Below are 21,282 nucleotides of genomic sequence, written 5' to 3' on the forward strand. Positions count from 1 at the left end.
TTTTTGAGGTTATTAATTGGGTATACTACAAGATCCATCCCTATAAGAAGAGTACTGTTTCTAGCCATTCTTTTCATAAGCTGGCAGCCAAGTATTGTGGTCCATTTCAGATTTTGAGGATGGTGGGACCAGTGGCTTACACATTTTGCTTTCCTAATTCGGTCAAAATCCACCTGATTGTGCATGTCTCATTATTAAAGAGGTGCTTTGCATTGTCTGCTCATGTCTCAGTACCTCCTGTCATCGACATTTCCCATACACTTTGTCCCAATCCTGAGAGTATTATTTAGAGGCGAATGGTCAAGAAGGGTGGCAAGGCTCTGGCACAAGTATTGGTCAATGGGAAGGTTTGTCTGCTGATGATACTTCTTGGGAATTCTATCAGGCATTGAAGGTCAGGTTCCCTAGTTTTGATCCTTGAGGAAAAGGATCTCTTTTAGGAGGGGAGTATTGTTACACTAAGCAGCTATTAGATTCAGTATGGGTCATGTATTCTGTCTTAACTAACAGTTAGTTAGTTACAATTACTGTTGATTACTGTTCCATTGAGCTACTGCTCATAGAGTTGGTTAGTTGATTAGGAAGTTAGTTGAGAATTAGGCTAAATAAGTCACTACTACAGCTGTATATAAACACATCTCATATGTACATTTCAGATCAATCAATATACAAACCATTGTTCTCTTCTCTAAATCTCCTTCTTCTATAATTCTTCTCTTCTTTTCTAATTGTTCTTAACCTGTTCTTCAACAGTTCATCTAAATGGAATAATCTTCACTGATTCTTGCAATTGAGCTAACACTAAATGTTGGCGAGACGCCTGTTGGTTCCTGCAGGATGCCAATTCCTTCACCGGTCTGCTTCCATGATTTTGAGCTTCAAATTCACAAGCTTATTTTTTCTAAGAGATCTAGAGCCTAAAACCTCTTGAATTAACATTAAACATGTGTCGATAATAATTCATTAATTTGAGTCCAATGAGTAGGTAAAATAAAAACTCATTACCTTACTTAATAATATACCCCAAAATATAATTGAATTTGAATTAATTTTATTTAGTTTTAGACTTAAATATTGACTCACTTTGATCAACCCAAAATGTAAGACTTGGATCTACATGTATATTGGACTTAGCTCGAATTTTGCATGGACTAGATCCAATTAAAACTACTTGTTTTTATAAATAGCAAACATCATAGACATAATAAGGTTCTATAGCTTTAGTTTCGATAGTTACACTTCATAGCTATAGTTCTATTTTCTATGGGAGCTGTCATTTGTATATTTATGTCTGCTTGAATATTTCGCTTGCGAATATACAAATATAGTAAGTATATACTAATTCTATATTTATACATTTAGGAATTTTTTAGAACTCCATTTGTATATTTTGCTTGCCAATATACAATCACCGTACTTTATTATTATTTTTTCATAAATCGTATACAAATAGATAAGGTAAAAATATATAAAATTCTGGATTAATACAATTAGAAACGGAATTATACAAATTCAGGGTTTACAAAAATCTTACCAATTATAAAAATCAAGTGAATAGAAAAATTGGGCGAAACTATAACTAGGAATTATAATTTTCCTAAACAATAGCTATAAAATTTATTATGGTTTAAATATTTGGTGTCTGCACAATTTTCCCATATAAAATTGATGTCAACAATGTGCAAATTAACACCCCTGAAATAAATATACACTTTTAAGATGAAGAATATTAGAGCAGTAACAAAAAGAAAAAAAAAACTCCTAACAGACCAAGTCTTCATTGGCATAATCCAAATCCTACTAAAACGGAACTACTTCAATTATATATGTAACACGGTGACTCCTTCAAAAAGTCTAATTAATTATCTCCATATCTTTAATTTTTACTATTAAATATAGGCTTGGGGCATCATATTTTCATTTTCTCTAGTGTTATTTTATCCAAAAATTAATTGAATGGTAATCTGGAACTCTGATATGGTATTTTCTTATTTGAAGATCAAATTCTGTTTTACTAATCTATATTCAACTCTTTTTTGCAATTCGTTTGTTGATTTCTTTCCGATGATGTGGAACAGTCTGCTTTGTTTCTTTATCCAACCATTCCCTTAAATCTACATCTGGTAAATGCATTTGATTTGGTATTGATGAATGGAATGGATCCCACATCGGTGATTCCATGGGCTTCTTATAACGCGTAGAGAATCCAACTCTTTATGAATCTAGCTTGTGGGGTTTGAGTTAGGCCCATGACAATTTTAAGTGAATTCTACACTTAAAACATTTGTATTTTTTGTTAGGATTCTGAGTGCTTATAGCTAGCTTCAGTGTCGTAGCCACAGCCTAATTGGACACCCTTCGTTGGAAAATTATATTGTATATATATATATGTCCAATTCTATATTTAAAGTTTGTCACCCTTGACATAAGCTATGCATTTGGTGTAGTCGTAATGGATGTCCATTCGAATGAATGAGTTTTGCGTTCAAACCCCAAATATCACAATATTCTTTTTTTTTTTACAATCACGCATCATTACTCTTGGACACCCTTAATAAATTTTCTGAACTCCGCCACTGGGCCTAGCTAATATCTGTTTGTATCTTACAAATTTAAGGGACAACTGGTGTTCATTAATTCCTAAAGTTAAACAAGATGAAGTGAACCTATAAGCTAAATATTGTTCCTTTCTCTTTTTGAATTAATATGAGCTGCCTAATACTAATGCTCGCGGTAATTATCTCTTAAGATTGGTTTTCCATCTTTGGCTGAAGTTGCATGCAAGAACATTATATGATATTTGATCTAATTCTTTGCAATTCTTTTGATTGAAGTGGATAAAACAAAATTATGGTCATGGTTGTCAGTACGATAATATAATTTAGTCTATTAATCACAGGGTTACCATTCAAGTTTTGTTGAAGAGGAAGGAGTTCGCAAAGCTTGTGGATGTCCTTTACTACCTCTGAAAAGCCACAGAAATGAACCAGATTCTGATGCAGAACAAGGTTAGCTTTGGAGTATCTCATCTTTCTGGTGACAATGTCTTACATACTTTAAGAGTGATATTCATCATCATATAAATAATTTCTAGAAGATGCAACATCAGATATCGTGGATGAAGCAATCACATTCTTTCGGGCAAATGTCTTCTTCAAGAACTTTGATTATAAAAGCTCGGCTGATAAACTTCTCATCTATTTGACTTTGTATATCAATTTGGCTTTGAAGAGGCTAGAAGGTTGCAGAACGTTAGCTGAAGGGAAGAAGTCAATAATTAACCTTGGTCTGGAAAAGATTGTAATACCAGGGGAGGCAGGTTTTCCATTTCCAGGCTTATTTGCTTCACCAAAGTCTCAACAAGAAGCAGGCAAGTTCTGATTTGCTAATTCACTATCCTCAAACTAAAATGCTAATCATAATTAGTAGTAGTGGGGAAAAGAGAATGTTCGGCGTAATTCTTAAAACAAACCCTCAAACTTGGACTCAACTGGTGAGTAAGCACTCTAATTTTGGGAGTTCACGTTTATACTCTTTGTCGAATACTAGGCATAAGGAAGTGGGGGAGAAACAATTGGCCGTAAACCTTATTAGATAGTAGATACCATTGTCTCTTGTATCGAATATGTTCCTCAACTTTTCTTCATTGTGAACATTTCAATTTACATATTTATCACCTAGACACCTAAAAAATTTGTGTCATGTTATAATGAGGGAGTGTTGGAGTGTTAGTCATCGGTTGAGGTGTCTAGACATGAACTCTCAAAGTGAGAGTGTGTACTTGCCAATTGAGGCCAAATCTGAGTGTATATTTATTTAGTATGCCAATATTTTCAGCCAGATAATGTTTTGGTAAATAAGATATATTATTTATTAGTGAAAATATAGATTAACACACTTGGTAGAGTGTATAGACGTAATGTTAAACTGAAGATTCACCCTCATTTCATGTGAGTTTACTGAAACCCTTTCATGAGGATGCTGAGGATCCAACAAGGTCAGCTACCAGACATGCCTGTTTACAGTGAAGTCTCTATGTTTTCAATAACGCCAACTGCTTGGCCTTAAATTAGTTTTGATGCCACAACTGAAATTAATAGAACATGTACAGGAGAACCTAACATTTATATTAATTCAAAAATATACTAAGGACCGTAATTAACTATGACAACAATTCTTTCACAACTTCGACTTCAACTAAGGCACCACCACTAGTTGATTACTGCCCATAAAAAATCTTGAAACCCTCACATTTATGCTTAGTGTCGTAAGATTCTAGACTTATTCTTTCCCTCTTTATCTACTCATTTCATACAAGGTTAAGGCCGCACATTTATAGACCATGTGGCAGCCTTTGGCTTACAATAGACAATATGCTGACACCTGTCCAACACTTGTCATGATCAAGGAAAAATAAGGGTAAAGTTTAGTTGACATCCCTAACTGATAAAACATCTAAAATTAAAACTACAAAAGCTATTACAAGATATAATGCATTTGGACACAAGTAGTTGCAAAAAAGTAACCCGACCGGATGTACTTTGTATGTGCCATGTGCTTACCAATTTCGCCCCTTGTTTCCAGCTTCGTGTCCTATTTTTGGTTCCAATACAGTGATCTAGGATTTTCCTAGACTTTTTTTGCCATAGACAACTTGGACCAGTTTGCACATGCAACTGCCGACACACTGCCTTGTCGCTGCCTTTCCTGCGTTTTCCTTGGCCATGCTAACTTTTGTTTCCCATGTGCAATATTTTATTCTTGCTGCCTAAGATTTGAATTCTATTATACTTTAATTTAGCTCAACCTAACTTTCCCCCACTTTACCAGACAATTTCATTTTACACATGCCAACTTACCCATGTCCGACGTCAGTCAATGCCCATGGCATGCCACAACCCACTGCCTCACCACCGCCAATGTCATAGCACTGTCTTTGTCAATCTTTTTTGTCATTAACATAGAAACGTAACACCAACATCTTTCTCACATGATTGGTTCAACCTGCACCTAGACCCTTGACAAAGCCATTCATGTCAACCCTTTGCCACCACCATGCCATCAGCCGAGTTTAAGGATCACTCCCCTTACACTTTTTTAACTACTGGTGTCCACATTCATAGTGTCTAAGACAACTAGACTCAACACTCTTTTTCTTTTCACTCATATTTGAGATCTACAATAGACAAGCACAAAAAATCAGAACACACAAGCACATTATAGGATCAAGTCCCAACTTTATATTAAACTCGTACCACAAAGAACCACACAAATGTTTAAGCCTTAAAAAATTTGACCAAATACACCCCCCATGAGACCGGTCTACTTGTGCCTTAAATAAGGCGACAACGCCGAGTCAAATGCCAAACACATGCCTAGTATTGCAGTTGACAACCCTCACTGATAGGCCAAATTTTAATTTAAAATAAATAATCTTATCTGCAATGCTTACTAAGCCACAACAGCTAGAAACTACCAACAATTCCCAACAACCATTCATGTGCAAGGCATAAGTGAGCACCCTTCAACATTGGTACCAAAATCATTCTTCATCCGCCAAATCTCATACCAGCTCACATGCCAGTCATGTGCGCTTGTCTTGCCTGGTTTAGCTTGCCATTGTGGTCTAATTTTTATGAGTCGTCGCCCTTTCCTAACACTTAGCCTTCAAACTTCTTTATCATGACCATGTCATGATCACATTTTTGTCTTTACTCAGCTTTCCTAGACTTCTTCATGCCTTAGCCATATCTTTCCCCACATGACTTAGCCGTCCAACCATTGTCATATCTTAGACACGTCTTTCCTTGCATGCCTTGGCCAAGACAATGCCAAGGTCTTCTTTACCTGAACCTAACCTTGTCTGAATTCATTAGGTAGTTACTAGGTTCATCATGTAAATAAGTAAACAATTATGAGCTGCTTGAACTATCAAGCGGAGGGTCTAACAAACTTCCCCCACCAGATGAGATCATCTTTCTCAATGAGAAATAATCCGAGTATGCTTGAATCCTCTTTTTGAACTGCAATAGAGAAGGTTTGCATCACAGACTTGCTTTCCATTGAAACAAGGATGATTTTTCTCCATACACCAGAACTTACAAAGCTTGCAAACTTCAACCTCACAACCCTCGCGAATTTGACTAAGTCTGGAAGATTGTCTCACTTTTTGGAAGCGTACAGTATTAAAGAACACTCAACAACATACAAGAGCAATACTAAGATTTATTGATATCAAAACTCAACAAAGGTAGAGCCTCACAAATTTTCTAAGGAACAGAATACTCTCTGAATACCTTAGACGAATTTCATCCCCTTATAATAATTTGCACAAGGCAGTTACAAACAATCACAAAAGCAATTACATGTATCATGTGTCTAACAAATGTTATGGACAAATTTAAACAAGTCTCAAATGCAATATTCTAAAAGCACATTACAATTAGAATTCAAATACATCATGTCCATGTGCGTTGAACATGCTCCTTCAATACCTTAGTTGAAAATGCCCATGCCTAGTACTTAGAATATTTCAGCTTTCTTCCAACACTTAGTTTTATTTCTTCAAATCTGCCAACTCGTGTCAACACTTGGAATTGCCTTTTCCTTTCAATTGTCAGGTCCCAGAGCCTTGACTTTTCAAGCCAACACACTGCCTTGCCTTGCCGATGCCACAACCCACACGTATGCCCCAAAGGTTCCATACACCTGTCATTGCCTTTGCATGGCCATGCTACCTTGCCAACACCCAAGCATTTTGAACACATTGTTTCACACTAACACTTAGCTGCACATCTTCACTGTTTGACCCACACACATGCCAAGACCAATGCCCAAATCTAGACATGCCTCTCCGACGCTTGCTTAATTAGACTAGGGGTCTAAAAAACTGCCCTACCTCTTGAACTCGAAGCCCTCATCGAGACTATTTTAAGGTAGTCACTGATTCAATCATAAAACTACCATAAGTCTTTCTCCTTCTCCCGAACAGCATCTTCCAAACTCTTGCCTTACAAATATACAAAGAACTATCTCTTGTGTTCTTCTTACTAGTGTCAACAACTTGGTGATCAAAGATCCTTTCTATATCAGCATCAAACTTCGTTGGTCTAAATGGTGGATCCCTCTTCGACTTGTTTCTGTCCGAATCATCTTTTTCTGCATAGTATGGTTTCAGGAAACTAACATGGAAAATTGGAAGAATACTTAACCTTTGTAACAACTTCATTCTATAAGTACCTTCCCCCACTCGTTGTACTACTTCAAATGGGTCATCATACTTAGGCATCCAACCATGATGTCGAGTCTTAATCACAATCTATTTCCAGATTTTGGATGTGAGTTTCGGCAACACAAGGTCACCACACTAAATTCTAGTGAGTGATGATATTGATAAACATACTTCTTCATGCGTCACTGAACATTACGCAAGTTGTCTTGTGCCTTAAATAACATTACAAGTCTGTCCCTTGCAACCCTGGACATTGCTTGACACTTCCCCTCGTTCTTTGTTTTGGCAACATCTAGTGGTGTCATAGGCTATCTACCCAAAAAATTTTGAACAGACTCGTCTGAGTTGCTGACAACTTATGAAGATTGTAGGAAAACTGCATAGAGTCAAGCAATGCAACCCGATTTCGTTGGCTCACTATCACATAATGCCTCAAGTGATCTTCTAGGAAGTGATTAACTATTTTTCTCTGTCCATCTATTGGTGGATGTGTCGTATTAGAGAATTTTAAATTGGTCTCCATCATGTTGAACAAAGTTTTCCACATGCTGCCCGTGATTGGAGTATCCCTATCACTCATAATGTGAGTTGGAATACCAAAATAAGAAATTACATTCTTATAAAGTAACTTAGCAGCAACTTCAAACAAACTAGGAGCAGCGATAAATATTTAGTACTTCAAAAATCTGTCTATTATTATAGATGCCATACCATCAACTTTTTAAGAAAACCCAAAATGAAGTACATGCTTACTGACAACCATGGCGGTTCTGGAATAGGAAAAGGAGACAACAAGCTAGGTTTCTTCTTATGTTAAGTATTATCCACTTCACAAATAGGGAAAGTCTTCACGTATGCCTCAATGTCATCTTCCACCTTTGGCTAGAAATATACCATGGATAGTAGAGCTAACATCCATTTAACTCCGAGATGACCATCCAAAGTAGTGCCATGCGCCTCTTATATCAAGTCCTTACACGGTCCACAACCATTCATTACCACTATCCTCCTTTAAAATGAAGAACATTGCCTCGATCCAGTATCTCCTCATCGTACCTTCTTGAACTTGACTCATCCACATGACAAAGAGTGAGTCATTGAAAAAACAAAATCTTATTCAATCAAAGAGATCAATCTCAATTTTAGAAATAGAATATATGACAACAAATACCTCTTTGCCGCTTAGGCATCTGCTACTAAGTTGTGCTTGTTAGCATGATTGGACATATTCTAAATATTTGTACATATTTATTCTAAATATTTGTGTAATGAAGATAGGAGATAGCATAGATTAATGTAGCATATTTTCAAAGATATTAAAATTAGAAATATTATATATTTAGGGATATATAGTAGATTTTTAGGCATGTTAATTAGAATTCATTCTATTTAATGGAAGAACTCTCAAATTCAATAAGCAAAATTGACATGGTATCATAGCCTTTTTCAATGTTTTGATTCTTAGTGTTTCCATATGTGGTTCCTTCCAGAATTGTTTTTGAAGTTTTGGTTCTACTTACTGCTTTTAGTCAACAGTTAGTCCTAAGTATCTTAAAATTTCAGGCATCTTAGAATCTTAGTCTTGTTCATTCCGGTTATTTTGTATCATTGTCAAGAACATGTTGTCATATCAGTATGAGTCCTTTCATGTTCACTCCACTAAAAAAAATTACTCTTGCTTGGAATTTCAATTCAAAGTACTTGTTACTGGAAAATAATTATGGGGACATACAGAGGGAACCGATCCTATTCCTAGCGATCCTATAAAGCTCGGTCGATAGAAGGTAAAATATGCTCGGGTGATGACATGGATTTTAGAGTCAATCGACCCTCTTATTGTTCTTAATCTCAGGCCATACAAGACGGAAAAGGTCATGTGGGGTTATATACAAAAGGTTTACAACCAAGACAACAACGCAAGACACTTTCAGTTAGAGCGTGAAATTGCTATGTATTCTCAAGGAGGTATCTCTGTTGAAGATCATTTCTCTGGATTTCAGAATTTATGGGCTGAATTTACCGATATTGTTTATGTTGTTCAAGATCATTCTCTGGATTTCAGAACTTACGGGCTGAATTTACCGATATTGTTTATGCTAAATATTTTCTTAATCTCTCTCCATCATTCAAGGAGTTCATGAACAAAGCAAGCGAGATCAAATTTTGATGAAATTACGATATGATTTTGAAAGTCTTCGCTCCAACATGATGAACTGTGATTCATCTCCCTTGTTAAATGTCTATTTTTGGGAATTACTTCGTGAAGATCAGCGTCTCTTCACACAAAATGTTTTTGATCAATGAAATGTAGTCACTGCTGCATTTGCAGCTTAAGGGAAAGGAAAGGTCATAGATATGGCTAGAACTCAATGCTAGAGTTGCAAGAAATATGGTCATAGTAATTGTGGCAAGAAGTTCTGTAATTATTGTAAACATCAAGGAGACATTAACAAAGAATATCCCAGACGCCCTCAAAGCCATAAGTAAAATGCTTTTCAAGTTTGAATAAATGGTTCAACTACACATAACTTGTCTGTAGTGGGATAAGTTCTTACTCCTGAAATGGTACAACAAATGATCTTGTCAGCATTTTAAGCTTTGCGGCTACAAGGTAATAAGGTAATATCTAAATTTTGGCTTGTTGATTCTGGCGCTTCCAATCATATGACCAACTGAGCTAACATACTCAAAAACATCTGTGACTATAATGGTCCAACACAAATTCATGTTGTCAATGGTAGTGATTTATCCATTACCAAGGTTGGGATATTACTAAAATTTTGAAGAATGTTTTTGTATCACCAAAACTCTCCACTAGTCTTATTTTAGTTGGCCAATTGGTAAATAACAATTCTGATGTGAATTTTTCTCGTAAGGGTTGCTTTGTGTAGGATGAGGTGTTGGGGATGATAATCGGGAAGGTGCATATGATTTGTCTTTGTTTCTTTGAAAATCATCTGCAGGTTGTGTTATTCTTTTGGTGTATGTATATGACATTATTATCACAGGAACTGATTCTTCACTAATCACTAACCTCCAACAGTAGCTTAATGATTCTTTTCATATGAATGATCTTGGTACTCTTACATACTTTTTGGTGTTAGAAGTTCATTATAATTCTTTAGGTGTGTTCTTGAACCAACACAATTATACTCCAGACTTGATTGCTTTGGCTGGTCTTCAAGAATCTTCCTCTAGAAATACTCAATTGGAATTGAATGTAAAGTACTATCATGCAGAAGGAGACCTTCCTCCTGATCCAACTTTGTATTGGCAATTAGTTGGGAGCCTAAATTATCTTACTATTACTTGGCCTGATATCTATTTTGCTATTCAACAAGTAAGCCAATTTATGGAGGCTCCACGTTATCTACATTTGGTGGTTGTCCGCCGCATTATTCAACATCTCTCGGGAAGATCTACTTGTGGATTATTCTTTCCTAGTGCTTCTGAGATTCAGCTGAATGCATTTAGTGATTCTGATTGGGCTGGATGTCCTGATACTCGACTCTCTATCATCGATTGGTGCATGTTTCTTGGAGATTCGTTGATATCTTGGAAGTGCAAGAAGAAATATCGTGTATCAAAATCTTCCACCGAATCTGAATATCGAGCAATGTCTACTACTTTCTCTGAGATTGTTTGGCTTTGTGTTTTACTATTAGAAATTGGTATTCCTTGATCAAATTCCACTCCTCTCCATGCTGACAACACAAGTTCTATTCAAATTGCTATTAATCCAGTTTATCATGAAAGGACCAAACACATTGAAGTGAATTGTCATTATATCTGAGAAGTTGTAGACAAGAGATTCATTACTCTTCCACATGTATCGAGTGATCATTAAATAGATGATGTGTTTACAAAGTATATGGCACGACAACGTCATCATGTTCTGGTAGGCAAATTGATACTTTTTGATTCACTGAAATCAATTTTAGGGGGGATGTTAGCATGATTGGATATATTCTAAATACTTTTACATATCTATGTTGTAACTCTAAATATTTGTATAATGATAATAAGAGATGGCATAGATTAATGTAACATATATTTCAGAGATAGTACAATTAGTAGCATACATTTAGGGATGTATAACAATTTTTTAGGCATGCAAATCATAATTCTTTCTATTTAATGGAGGAACTCTCATTTGAGAGAACTCATTCAACAAAATTGATGGTGCTTTCCCTAATTTTGTTCTTATATGAAATCACGTTCTGCCAAGAATTCTTTCCACCTTGCTTACTTTGGAGATGTGTTTTTCTGCGTCTTGAAAAATGTATTTCCACATTATCAGTCCGCACCACAGAGCGAGTAATCAACATGTATACCCTTCAAACCCTGAAATAATGTACTACAACAACCATTTGTTTTGCATGATCGGAATGTCTTTGCTCCACATCATTCACCTTTATACTTTTAAAGGCCACAACATGATCTTCTTACACTAATATGCCTGCAATAGCCTTTACTGACAAAACAATATGCACTTCAAAAGGTAACTCAAAATTTGACAGTTGAAGTATTTGCTCCGATGTAATGGCTTATTTCATGTTCTGAAAATCTTCCTCACATCTCATCGACCATACCCACTTGACTTCTTATTTTAATGAATCAGTCAATGCTACAACCCTTTTTGAATACCCAACAATAAACTTTCTTCAATGGTTAGCCAATCGTAGGAATGTCCCTAAATTCTTCACGCTCCGTGGTGTCTACCAGTCAACAATGGCCTTGTAAAGTTTCAAAGAACAAGGGTTCATTCATTTGTTTATGAAACTGATCCAACTCCTTTTGAGCAATCCAATAAGGATCATGTATTGGAGCAATTAAACCTGGCAGCAACTCAATTTTATGATCAACATCTCTTCTTGGAGGCAACTTCTTTGGAAGGTTAGGTGGCATAACATCAGCAAACAACCTCAACACTTCATCTACACAATCAGGAACTTCTACTGTAATGTAAGTCTTCAGTTCAACGAGGCAGCACTAAAATTTTAATCTCCCCTACTTAAGCCTTTACCAACCGAAATATCAGACAACAACAAACCCTTGTTATTAATTTGTAACTTTACCAGGACAATTTTTACTGGCAGCTATCATGCAATGTTAAGGATTTGATGTTGTTCCTAGTATTGGCTAGCTATTACAGAATTTATTTTGGCGGGTACTCGAAAAGGGTTGCAACATTGATTGATGATTTATTAAATAATGACATCAAGTGGGTATGGCCGGTGAGATGTGAGGAAGCTTTTCAGAAACTAAAAGAAGTCATTGCATCGGAGACAACACTTAGGCTGCTAGACTTTGACTTACCTTTTGAAGTGCATAGTGATGCGTCATACAAGGCTGTCAAAGGAATATTAAGGAGAGAGTTTCATTTTGTCACCTTCAAAAGTAGAAAGGTGAATGATGCGAAAGCAAATGTATTCCACTCGTGAGAAAGAAATGATTTCTGTTGTACATTATTTGCAGATATGGATGGTATACTTGTTGGCTACTCACTTTGTGGTGCGGATCGATAACGTGGAAAATATATTTTTCAAGAAGATAAAATAATTAAGTTTAAGGCTGGTAAGGTGGAAAGAATTCTTTGAAGAATATGATACTATATTGGAACATAAGTTTGGAAAGCACAACCAAGTTGTGGATGCCTTAAGCCAAAAAGAGGTATTTCTTGCTCTATATTCTATTTCTAATCTTGAGACCGATTTCTTAGATAGAATCAAATTATGTGCTTTGAATGACTCACTCTATGTCAAGTGGATGAGTCAAGATCAAGAAGGGATAATAAGGAGGTAATGGATTGAGAATGATCTACTTCTTTTAAAGGGGGAGGATCGTGGTACCGAATGATGGTGGACTGCGTAAAAACTTGATGAAAGAGGCGCATGACACTTATTCAGGTGTTCAACGAATGTTAGCTCTACTGTCACGGTAGACCTTCAGCCAAATATGGAAGATGATGACATTAAGTCGTACGTGAAGACTTTCCATGTTTGTTAAGTGGACAAGACATAATGTTAGAAGGAAGCAAGTTTGTTGCCCATGCCTATTCCAGACTGGCCATGGTTGTTGGTAAGTCTGGAATTCATTTTGGGTTTTTTTTAAAGTTGATGGCATGACATCTATAATGGTGGTAGTAGATAGATTTTTAAAATACCTAGTCTTTATTGATACTCCTAATTTATGTTCATCTAAAGTTGTTGCTGAGTTATTTTATAAGAATGTGGTTAAGTATTTTGGTGGTCTATCCAACACTGTGAGTGATAGAGATACTGTATTCGCGAGCAGATTTTAGATAACTTTGTTCAACATGATGGGGACTGATTTAAAATTATCACATATCATCCACAAACATATAGAAAGATGGAAAGAATTAAGCATTTGTTAGAAGAATACTTGAGGCATATATTATATGATGGTGAGCCAGCAGAATTGGGTTGCATTGCTTAGCATTGCACAATTTTGCTACAATCTGCATAAGTTGTCAAACTGAGATGAGCCCGTTGAAATTGATTTTGGTAGACAGCTGATGAAACCACTAGACTTTTCAAAAACAAGAACTAGAGGAAGTGTCCAACAGTGTTCAGGGTTGCAAGTGACAAACATAAAATAATATCTGAGGCACAAGACAACTTGTGCAAAGATCTATGGTCCATGAAGAAGTATGTTGATCAACATTGCTCTCACTAGAGTACAGTGTGAGTGACCATGTATTGGTGAAACTCAAACCATAAATTTGGAATAGATTGTGAATAAGACTCGGAATCAGAATTTGATACCTAAGTATGATGGCCCATTTGAAGTAGTATAGTGAGCGGGTGAAATTTCTTATATACTGAAGCGTCCACGAAGGTTAAAGATTTATCCTACTTACTATGTTCGTTTCTTGAAACCTTACGTTGTAGATGAAGATGATCCATACATGAGCATCTCAAAGAGGGCTCCACCATCTATACAAACATAGCTTGATGATGATATAGAAAGGTTTTTTGATCAACGGGTTGTTGTACTAAGAATAACACAGACAGAGTTTTTGGTACATTGGAAAGACAAAAGTGCGGCAGATGTTGTTTGGGAGAAGGTGAATGAATTGTGGCAGTTTGATGACCACATCGATGACTATATCAAAACAGTATCGATGAGGGAATCAAGTTCAAGAGGTGGGGGTGTTATGATAGACCCTTAATCTAACTATGCAAGCACCGGACAGGAATGGCAATGATTTGGGAATTGGTCTCTGCATGTGCATAGGTGAAAGAGTGCAACTATGCGTCTAAGTGTTAGTTTATAGAAATTTTTTCAAGATGCTTCGGTATTGGCAAGGCAGGTTGGACGTGCAAAGGCAAGACAAACATTTGAAACCTTTGGGGCATACATGTGGGTAGTGGTATCGACAAGGTATGGCAGTGTGTTAGCTTGACAAGGCAAGGCTGTAGGACTTGACGACAGCAAGACAGACAATTCCAAGTGTTGACACGAGTTAGCATATTTAAACAAATTAATCCATGTGTTGGAAGTAGATTGAAATATTATATGGTTGGGCCATAGGAAACTTCGGATAAGGCATTAAAGGAGCATGTGAAATTAGGCACATGGACTTACTGCATTTGAATTCAAATTCTAATGTGGCAATTAGAATAGCTTTTCTGACATAGATTAAATCCGACCATGGCATGTGCTGGACACATGACTGATGTAACTTCTTTTGTAACTGCATTTTGCAGATTTTTTTAATGGGCTGAAATTCATCTAAGGCATTCATGAGTTTTCTTTGCCTTAGACAAACTTGTAAGACTCTTCCTTTGTTGAGTCTTGATATTAATAAAGGTTTGGATTTTTCGTGTATGTTGTTCGGTGATTATTATTACTATACGCTGCAAAAAAGTGAGATAGAATTCTAGACTTGGTCAAATTCGTGAGGGTTGTGAGGCTGAAGCTTGCAACCAAAGTATGCTCGGAACCGAGTATCTCTGTCACTCACAATGTTAAGTTAAACACCAAAATACTTAACCACATTCTTATAAAATAACTCAGCATCAACTTGAGACGAACATAAATTAGGATTAGCAACAAAGACTGAGTATTTTAAAATCTGTCTACTACCACCATTGTAGATGCCATACCATTAACTTTATAGGAAAGGCCAAATGAATTCCATGCTTACAGAGAACCATGGTTGTTCTGGAATAGGCAATGGCTGCAGCAACCAACTTCCTTCTTATATTCAGTCTTGTCCACTTTGCAAACATTGAAAGTGTTCACTTACGCTTCAATGTTAGGTATCTACTCGAAACCATAAAGCTAAAAACTGTTCAACTCTTGGATTACCAGCCCAAGAAGTGTCATGGGCCTCTTTCATCAAGTTTTTACATAGTTCATCACCATCTGGTACCACGATCCTCCTTTTTAAGATAATGTGGATCGTCCTTGATCTAGTACCTCCTCATTGTCTCTTCTTCAAATTGACTCATCAACTTGACATATAGTGAGTCATTCAAAACTCGGAATCTGATTATATCAAAGAAATTAGTCTCAAGTTTAGAAATGGAATATACGACATTGAATGCCTCTTTCTTGCTTAAGGTATCTGCAACTTGGTTTTGCTTTCCCGGCTTATGTTCCCACATTAAATCATATTCTACCAAGAATTCCTGCTACCTTGCTTGCTTTGGACTTTACTTTTTCTGCGTCTTTAAAAATGTCTAAACCTGCAAATAATGTACAACAACAACTATATCTTACTCATGAGTGGAATATTTTTTTCCCTGTATCATTCAACTTTCTACTTTTGAAGGTCAAATGATGACCCTCTTGCACTAATACGCCTCCAACAGCCTTGTCCAACACATCAGTATGCACTTCAAAAGGCAATTCAGAGTCTGGTACACTAAGTATTGCTAGGATACAATGGCGTCTTTTAATCTTTGAAAATTTCCCTCACATCTCACTGACCAGTCCCACTTGACGTCTTTCTTTAATATATCATTCAATAGTGAAACCTTTTTCAAATATACATAACTAAACTTTCTATTATAGTTAGCCAATCCTAGGAATTACCTCAAATGTTTCACGTTGTATGGTTCCTTCTAGTCAATAATGAACTCACATTCTCTACTTTTACCTAATGTTTATAATCCCTCAATCGAGAAAGAATAATATTCAAGTGTTTCACATGCTCATTCAATGTTCGGCTATAAATGGCGATGTCGTCTAAACGAACAACTACAAATTCATTAAGATAGTCAAATAAAACATCCTTCATTAAGTTGAAGAATGTATACCCTCCAAACATGCAAACAATGTACAACAACCACCATTTCTTTCTCATGAGTGAAATACCTTTGCTCCGCACCGCTCGAATTTCTACTTTCAAAGGCCACAAGATGACCCTCTAGCACTGATACACCTCCAACAGCCTTGTCCAATGCATCAGTATGAACTTCAATAGGTAACTCAAAGTTTCGCAGCCTATGTATTGGCTCCGATGAAAAGTCTTCTTTCAAATTCTAAATAGCTTCCCCATATATCATTGACCATACCCACTTGACGTCTTTCTTTAATAATTCAGTAAATGTTGCATCCCTTTTTAAATACCGAGCAAAACATTCTGTAATAGTTATCCAATTCTAGGAATGACATCAAATCCTTCAGGTTGCATTGTGCCTACCAGTCAACGATGGAATGCAGTATCTTCAGACCTCTTTTTGAAAGAACTCACACTTCTCCATTTTTGCATACCTCAACCGAGACAGAACCATACTTAAGTGTTCCACATGCTCATTCACTGTTTGGCTATAAATGACTTTGTCGTCTAAATAAGCAAATACGAAATAAACAAGATTGTCAAACAATACATCATTCATTAAGTTGTGGTAAGTATCCAGGCCATTGGTTAGCACAAACAACATTACAGGAAATTTTAAGAACCATATCTAGTTACACAAGTTGTCTTAGGCTCATTACCTTCAGCGATTCTAACCTTCCAGTAGCCTACCTTAAGGTTTAGCTTTAAGAACCAGCATGCCTTGCTCAGCCTGTCCAACAAATCTTGCATCAATGGAACTCGATATTTTTTCTTCATAGTTACCTTATTCAATGCCCTATAATCCACACACATCCTTAACATCACATCCTTCTCCTTTTAAAATAAAAAAGGCATACCATAAGGTGTTATAGATGACTGAATCAGTACAGCATCCAACAATTTGTTTAACTGTTTGTGTAACTCAACCAACTCCTCTGGAGCCATCCGATAAGGAGCCTGCGCAGAAGCAATTGAATCTGTCTGCAACTCGATTTTATGATAAATATCTCTCCTTGGTGGCATCTTCATCGGAAGTTCAGGTGGCATAACATCAAAAAACTCCCTTGACACTCTAGCTATTCAATTAGGCACCTCTACTGTAATGTTAGGCTTCAAAAATAAGTTCATCTCCCATCCTTAAGCCTTTACCAACCGAAATAGAAGAAAACAATGAACCCTTGAAGCCTTACCAAAAGGATGATTACTCTTAATGAAACCAGGATTGCCATCGTTCATGATCATTACCCCATCTAATTGAGGAAGAGGAACAAACAGAAATTTCCTCAAGAATTCCATCCCAAAAATGACTTCAAAGTCACCTAGAGGCATCACTATCAAGTTGTGTTTACCTACCCAATTTTTAGTCGGACCATCCAGCTTGAATGCTTCAACTCTAATACCAACGAATGCTTCAAAAAACTATATTTTATGATCTTTTTTGTTTGTCCAAATGTCTGATGGTCCAGAATCTTCTCAAGTTGTTCCTCAAACTGCGTCCATACAATAGGAGGAACACATCTAGTAGCTTACATTATTGGATCCTCAACATCCTCATGAAAGGGTTTGAGAAAAATCATTCTAAATATAGGGTGAATCTTCAATCTTTTTGGCAAGTTCAACTTTATGAACTTTCATCAACTCTCTCTAAGACTATAAACGGTCAATCATATTTCAAAATCAGCCAACGATGAATTGTCTTGCTGCTGATTTTCTTCATGATTTGTGGAGTAAGCTTCACCAAAACCTTATCTCCAACCTAAAATTCTAAAACACGATGTTGTTTGACAACATAGTTTTTCTTTCTCTTCGCTGCCTTCCTCAAGCTCGCTTGCACCTCATCCAACATCTCTTACTTGTCTCACGCATACCTCTAAGCAAGCAGACATTTACCATGGGACATAGATTTAGTGATTTCCAATAAAATATTGGGCTTCCACACCATGTCGGTAGTTTTCACAGGAAAAGACTACCACGTAAGAATTTTATTCTAGAGTTTAGACCACTGGGCGGCAGTCAAGTCCCTTGCCTGACTCAGCCTGCTTGCACTCAAGCCTGCATATTTTCTACAACGCCTAATGTTTGGACTTAAATTATTTTTGATGCTAGAATTGAAAAGAACACCATGTATGATAGAACCTAATCATTATATTAATTTTAAATAATACAAAAGACCCTCACTTTTTACGAGAACAATTCTACCTCAACTTTGACTTTAACTTAGGCACAATCACAAGTCGATTGCTACTCGTAAACACTCTTTACACCCTCACATTTCTTCTTGGTGTCCTTACTAAAATTCTGGACTTATTTCTTCCCTCTTTAACTAATAATTTTCCTTGTTGACTTTAGAGTGAAAAGTTTCCTTTGGGTTTTCACCCTCATTGAAGTTAGACAACTTAATTACTGCCACAATAGCAGAGTTTATTCTTTAAACATTCTACCTCCTCAACTCTATTCTGCCCACCCCTTTAAACTGCTCATGAAATAGTGCAAGTTGTCTTCTTCTACCATTTTTACTATATGGAACATCAAGCACCTAAACTCCTCTACAACTGACCTCACTATGCCACTTTGTTTCAATCGTCGCAACCCATCCTTGCAATCTAAGACGAGTTGCTTGGAAGGAATTGAGCTTTTAACTCCTTCTTCGACACTTCCCCATTTCAATTCATGAAAGGTTAGTGATTTCCACTTCCACAACACTTGTTCTTCACCAAACTTTGGCATCATTAACTAGTACATAGTTGTGACCAACACCTTTTCACCGTCCAGAACTTTGACTACCATAAAATATTTTTTTGTATCACATAAAAAAATTTTCAACTCTTTAGCGCTTCTCACACCATCGTACGCCTTCAGTTATTGTACATCCAGCTTTGTGGGGTTGATAGTTCCTTGTAGAGCCCGATGAAGAAGAACTTCACCACACATATCTTGCTTCTCCTCACGAATAAGTTTCATTTCTACTTCGCCGTCTTAAGCCCCATGGATCTTTAAATTTTTAATTTACAATAAAGTATAATAATATAATAAACAAAAAAATCATAAAAATACATCAATAGATTGAAATAATTACAAATATGATTAAGAAAACCCATAAAAAATAAATGAGAAAATGATCAAATGACCCCCAAATCTATTAGTCAATTCTCTATTACACACTTATATTTTACGGGGATCCTATTACCGCTCAAGTTATTTTTAAAGTGGAATATATTTTCCATTAAAAGGTCACAGATTTGTGGTAAGTGGTGGGCTGCACGCGTGACGCTACGTACATATATTGTACTTTTTTTATTAAAATATTGTTATCTACTTATTATTCTATGTCCCTCGTATATTTGTTTTCTTTTATATTTCAGCCCATTCTTCTTTTCTTTGTTCTTTTCTTTGACAAAAAATTTATGCCATGAAAGTGGAAATTCCAAGTTCCATTTCTAAAACCTCAAAAACTTTCGTTTCTTAATCTTTATTTGAATTATATTTGGAGAAGTCCTCAATTTTCTTATACAAGTCAGTCTTGAATTTCTAGGTTCGGTATTTAATGGATTTTCCCCGATGAGAATATTGTTGGAGTTTGAAAAGCCAAAAAATGAAGTATATTTTGAATAAGATATGAATTTGATTGGTGAAATCCTTGAAATTTATGGATTTTTGAATTCATAATATTGATTTGGCTCACAACAAATTAAAAGGAGAAAATCTTCTGGGTTGCTCATGTTAAAGAATTTGATGTTGATATACTTGTATAGTAATTACTAATCAACTTCCGGATCTGATTCAAATATGGGTTTCTTCAATTTTGTGCCTTTTATACTTGAAGTAGTAAAGATTTAGCTGTAAAAGATACTAATTTTGCCTTTGATGCTTTGTTAGTTTATTTACTCAAAGTGGGTTTTCTCCATATTGTTCAATTTTATGTTCTTGTGCTTCAACTTATCAATACTTAGCAATGCAAAAGTGTTGATTTCTAATTTGATCTCATATTTATCTAATTTTTTCAAGTGAAGTCAATTTCATTTAAAGAAAAAGAAAGAGATAGCATTAGCAGTAATTATTATTAATAACAAGGTGATTTCTTTTTTTTTTAAAGATAAATCATACAAAGTGTTGAAGAGTTAAATAAAGAAGATAAAGAAAATAAAATGGAAAAGATAAATAAAAGTAAAAAGTAGCATACAAATTTTATAAAAAAAACTATCACAAAATTAGTATGAAATAGAAAAATAAGAAAGTTTCCATCTCTCTCTTTGAGAAAGTACACTACACTTTCTTTGCCAACTTAGCATTAGGGAGCAAATAATTCTGCTATAAAATAGTTCAAGGAGGTAAATAGAACCCTCTAAAAATATAAGTGTGTAGTTGAAAATTCGCTAATAGAATGAGGTCATTTGGCCATTTTTTCAAACTAAACCTCCTAAAATAATTATAAAAGTACAAATAATGTAATGATATAAAAAGTATTGAGTTGCAAATCAGCTCTAGTATCTGAACTTTTAATAATACAATAACGGAAAAATTCATAAGTATCCACCTAGACTACGATCGAAATCCCAGAGATAAACTTTAACTGAACTAAGGTTCTATACCCCCTGAACTTATTCTTTTTGTAATTTTGTACATCTTTTGTCTTACGTGGCACACTCCGTGATTCCACGCCATTGAGAGAACATATTTGAATGTCACGTCAGCCAAAAGGTGCACAAAATTTAAAAAAAAAGTTTCGGGGGGGGGGGGG

General features: G+C 35.8%; 1 protein-coding gene across 4 annotated transcripts in view; it reads left to right on the forward strand.

Annotated features, from left to right (window-relative positions):
• The first annotated feature begins 1,894 nt into the window (after positions 1-1,894).
• The window catches only part of LOC107010765 (actin-related protein 2/3 complex subunit 3-like), a 22,713-nt gene continuing 3,325 nt past the window's right edge, over positions 1,895-21,282 (forward strand). Inside the window, exons 1-4 of one of the 4 annotated variants that reach the window (XM_027914510.1) lie at positions 1,895-1,980; positions 2,900-3,008; positions 3,095-3,370; positions 10,390-11,326. In XM_027914510.1, coding sequence (XP_027770311.1) covers positions 1,957-1,980; positions 2,900-3,008; positions 3,095-3,370; positions 10,390-10,913 — 933 coding nt within the window. In that variant the 5' untranslated portion in view covers positions 1,895-1,956 and the 3' untranslated portion in view covers positions 10,914-11,326. Of the gene's footprint in view, positions 1,981-2,899; positions 3,009-3,094; positions 3,371-10,389; positions 11,327-21,282 lie in introns of those variants that run through there. The other 3 variants (XM_027914511.1, XM_027914512.1, XM_027914513.1) reach the window with 3 other exon arrangements.

This window comes from Solanum pennellii, chromosome 2 (assembly GCF_001406875.1).
Source record: "Solanum pennellii chromosome 2, SPENNV200".
NCBI classification, from domain to species: domain Eukaryota; kingdom Viridiplantae; phylum Streptophyta; class Magnoliopsida; order Solanales; family Solanaceae; genus Solanum; species Solanum pennellii.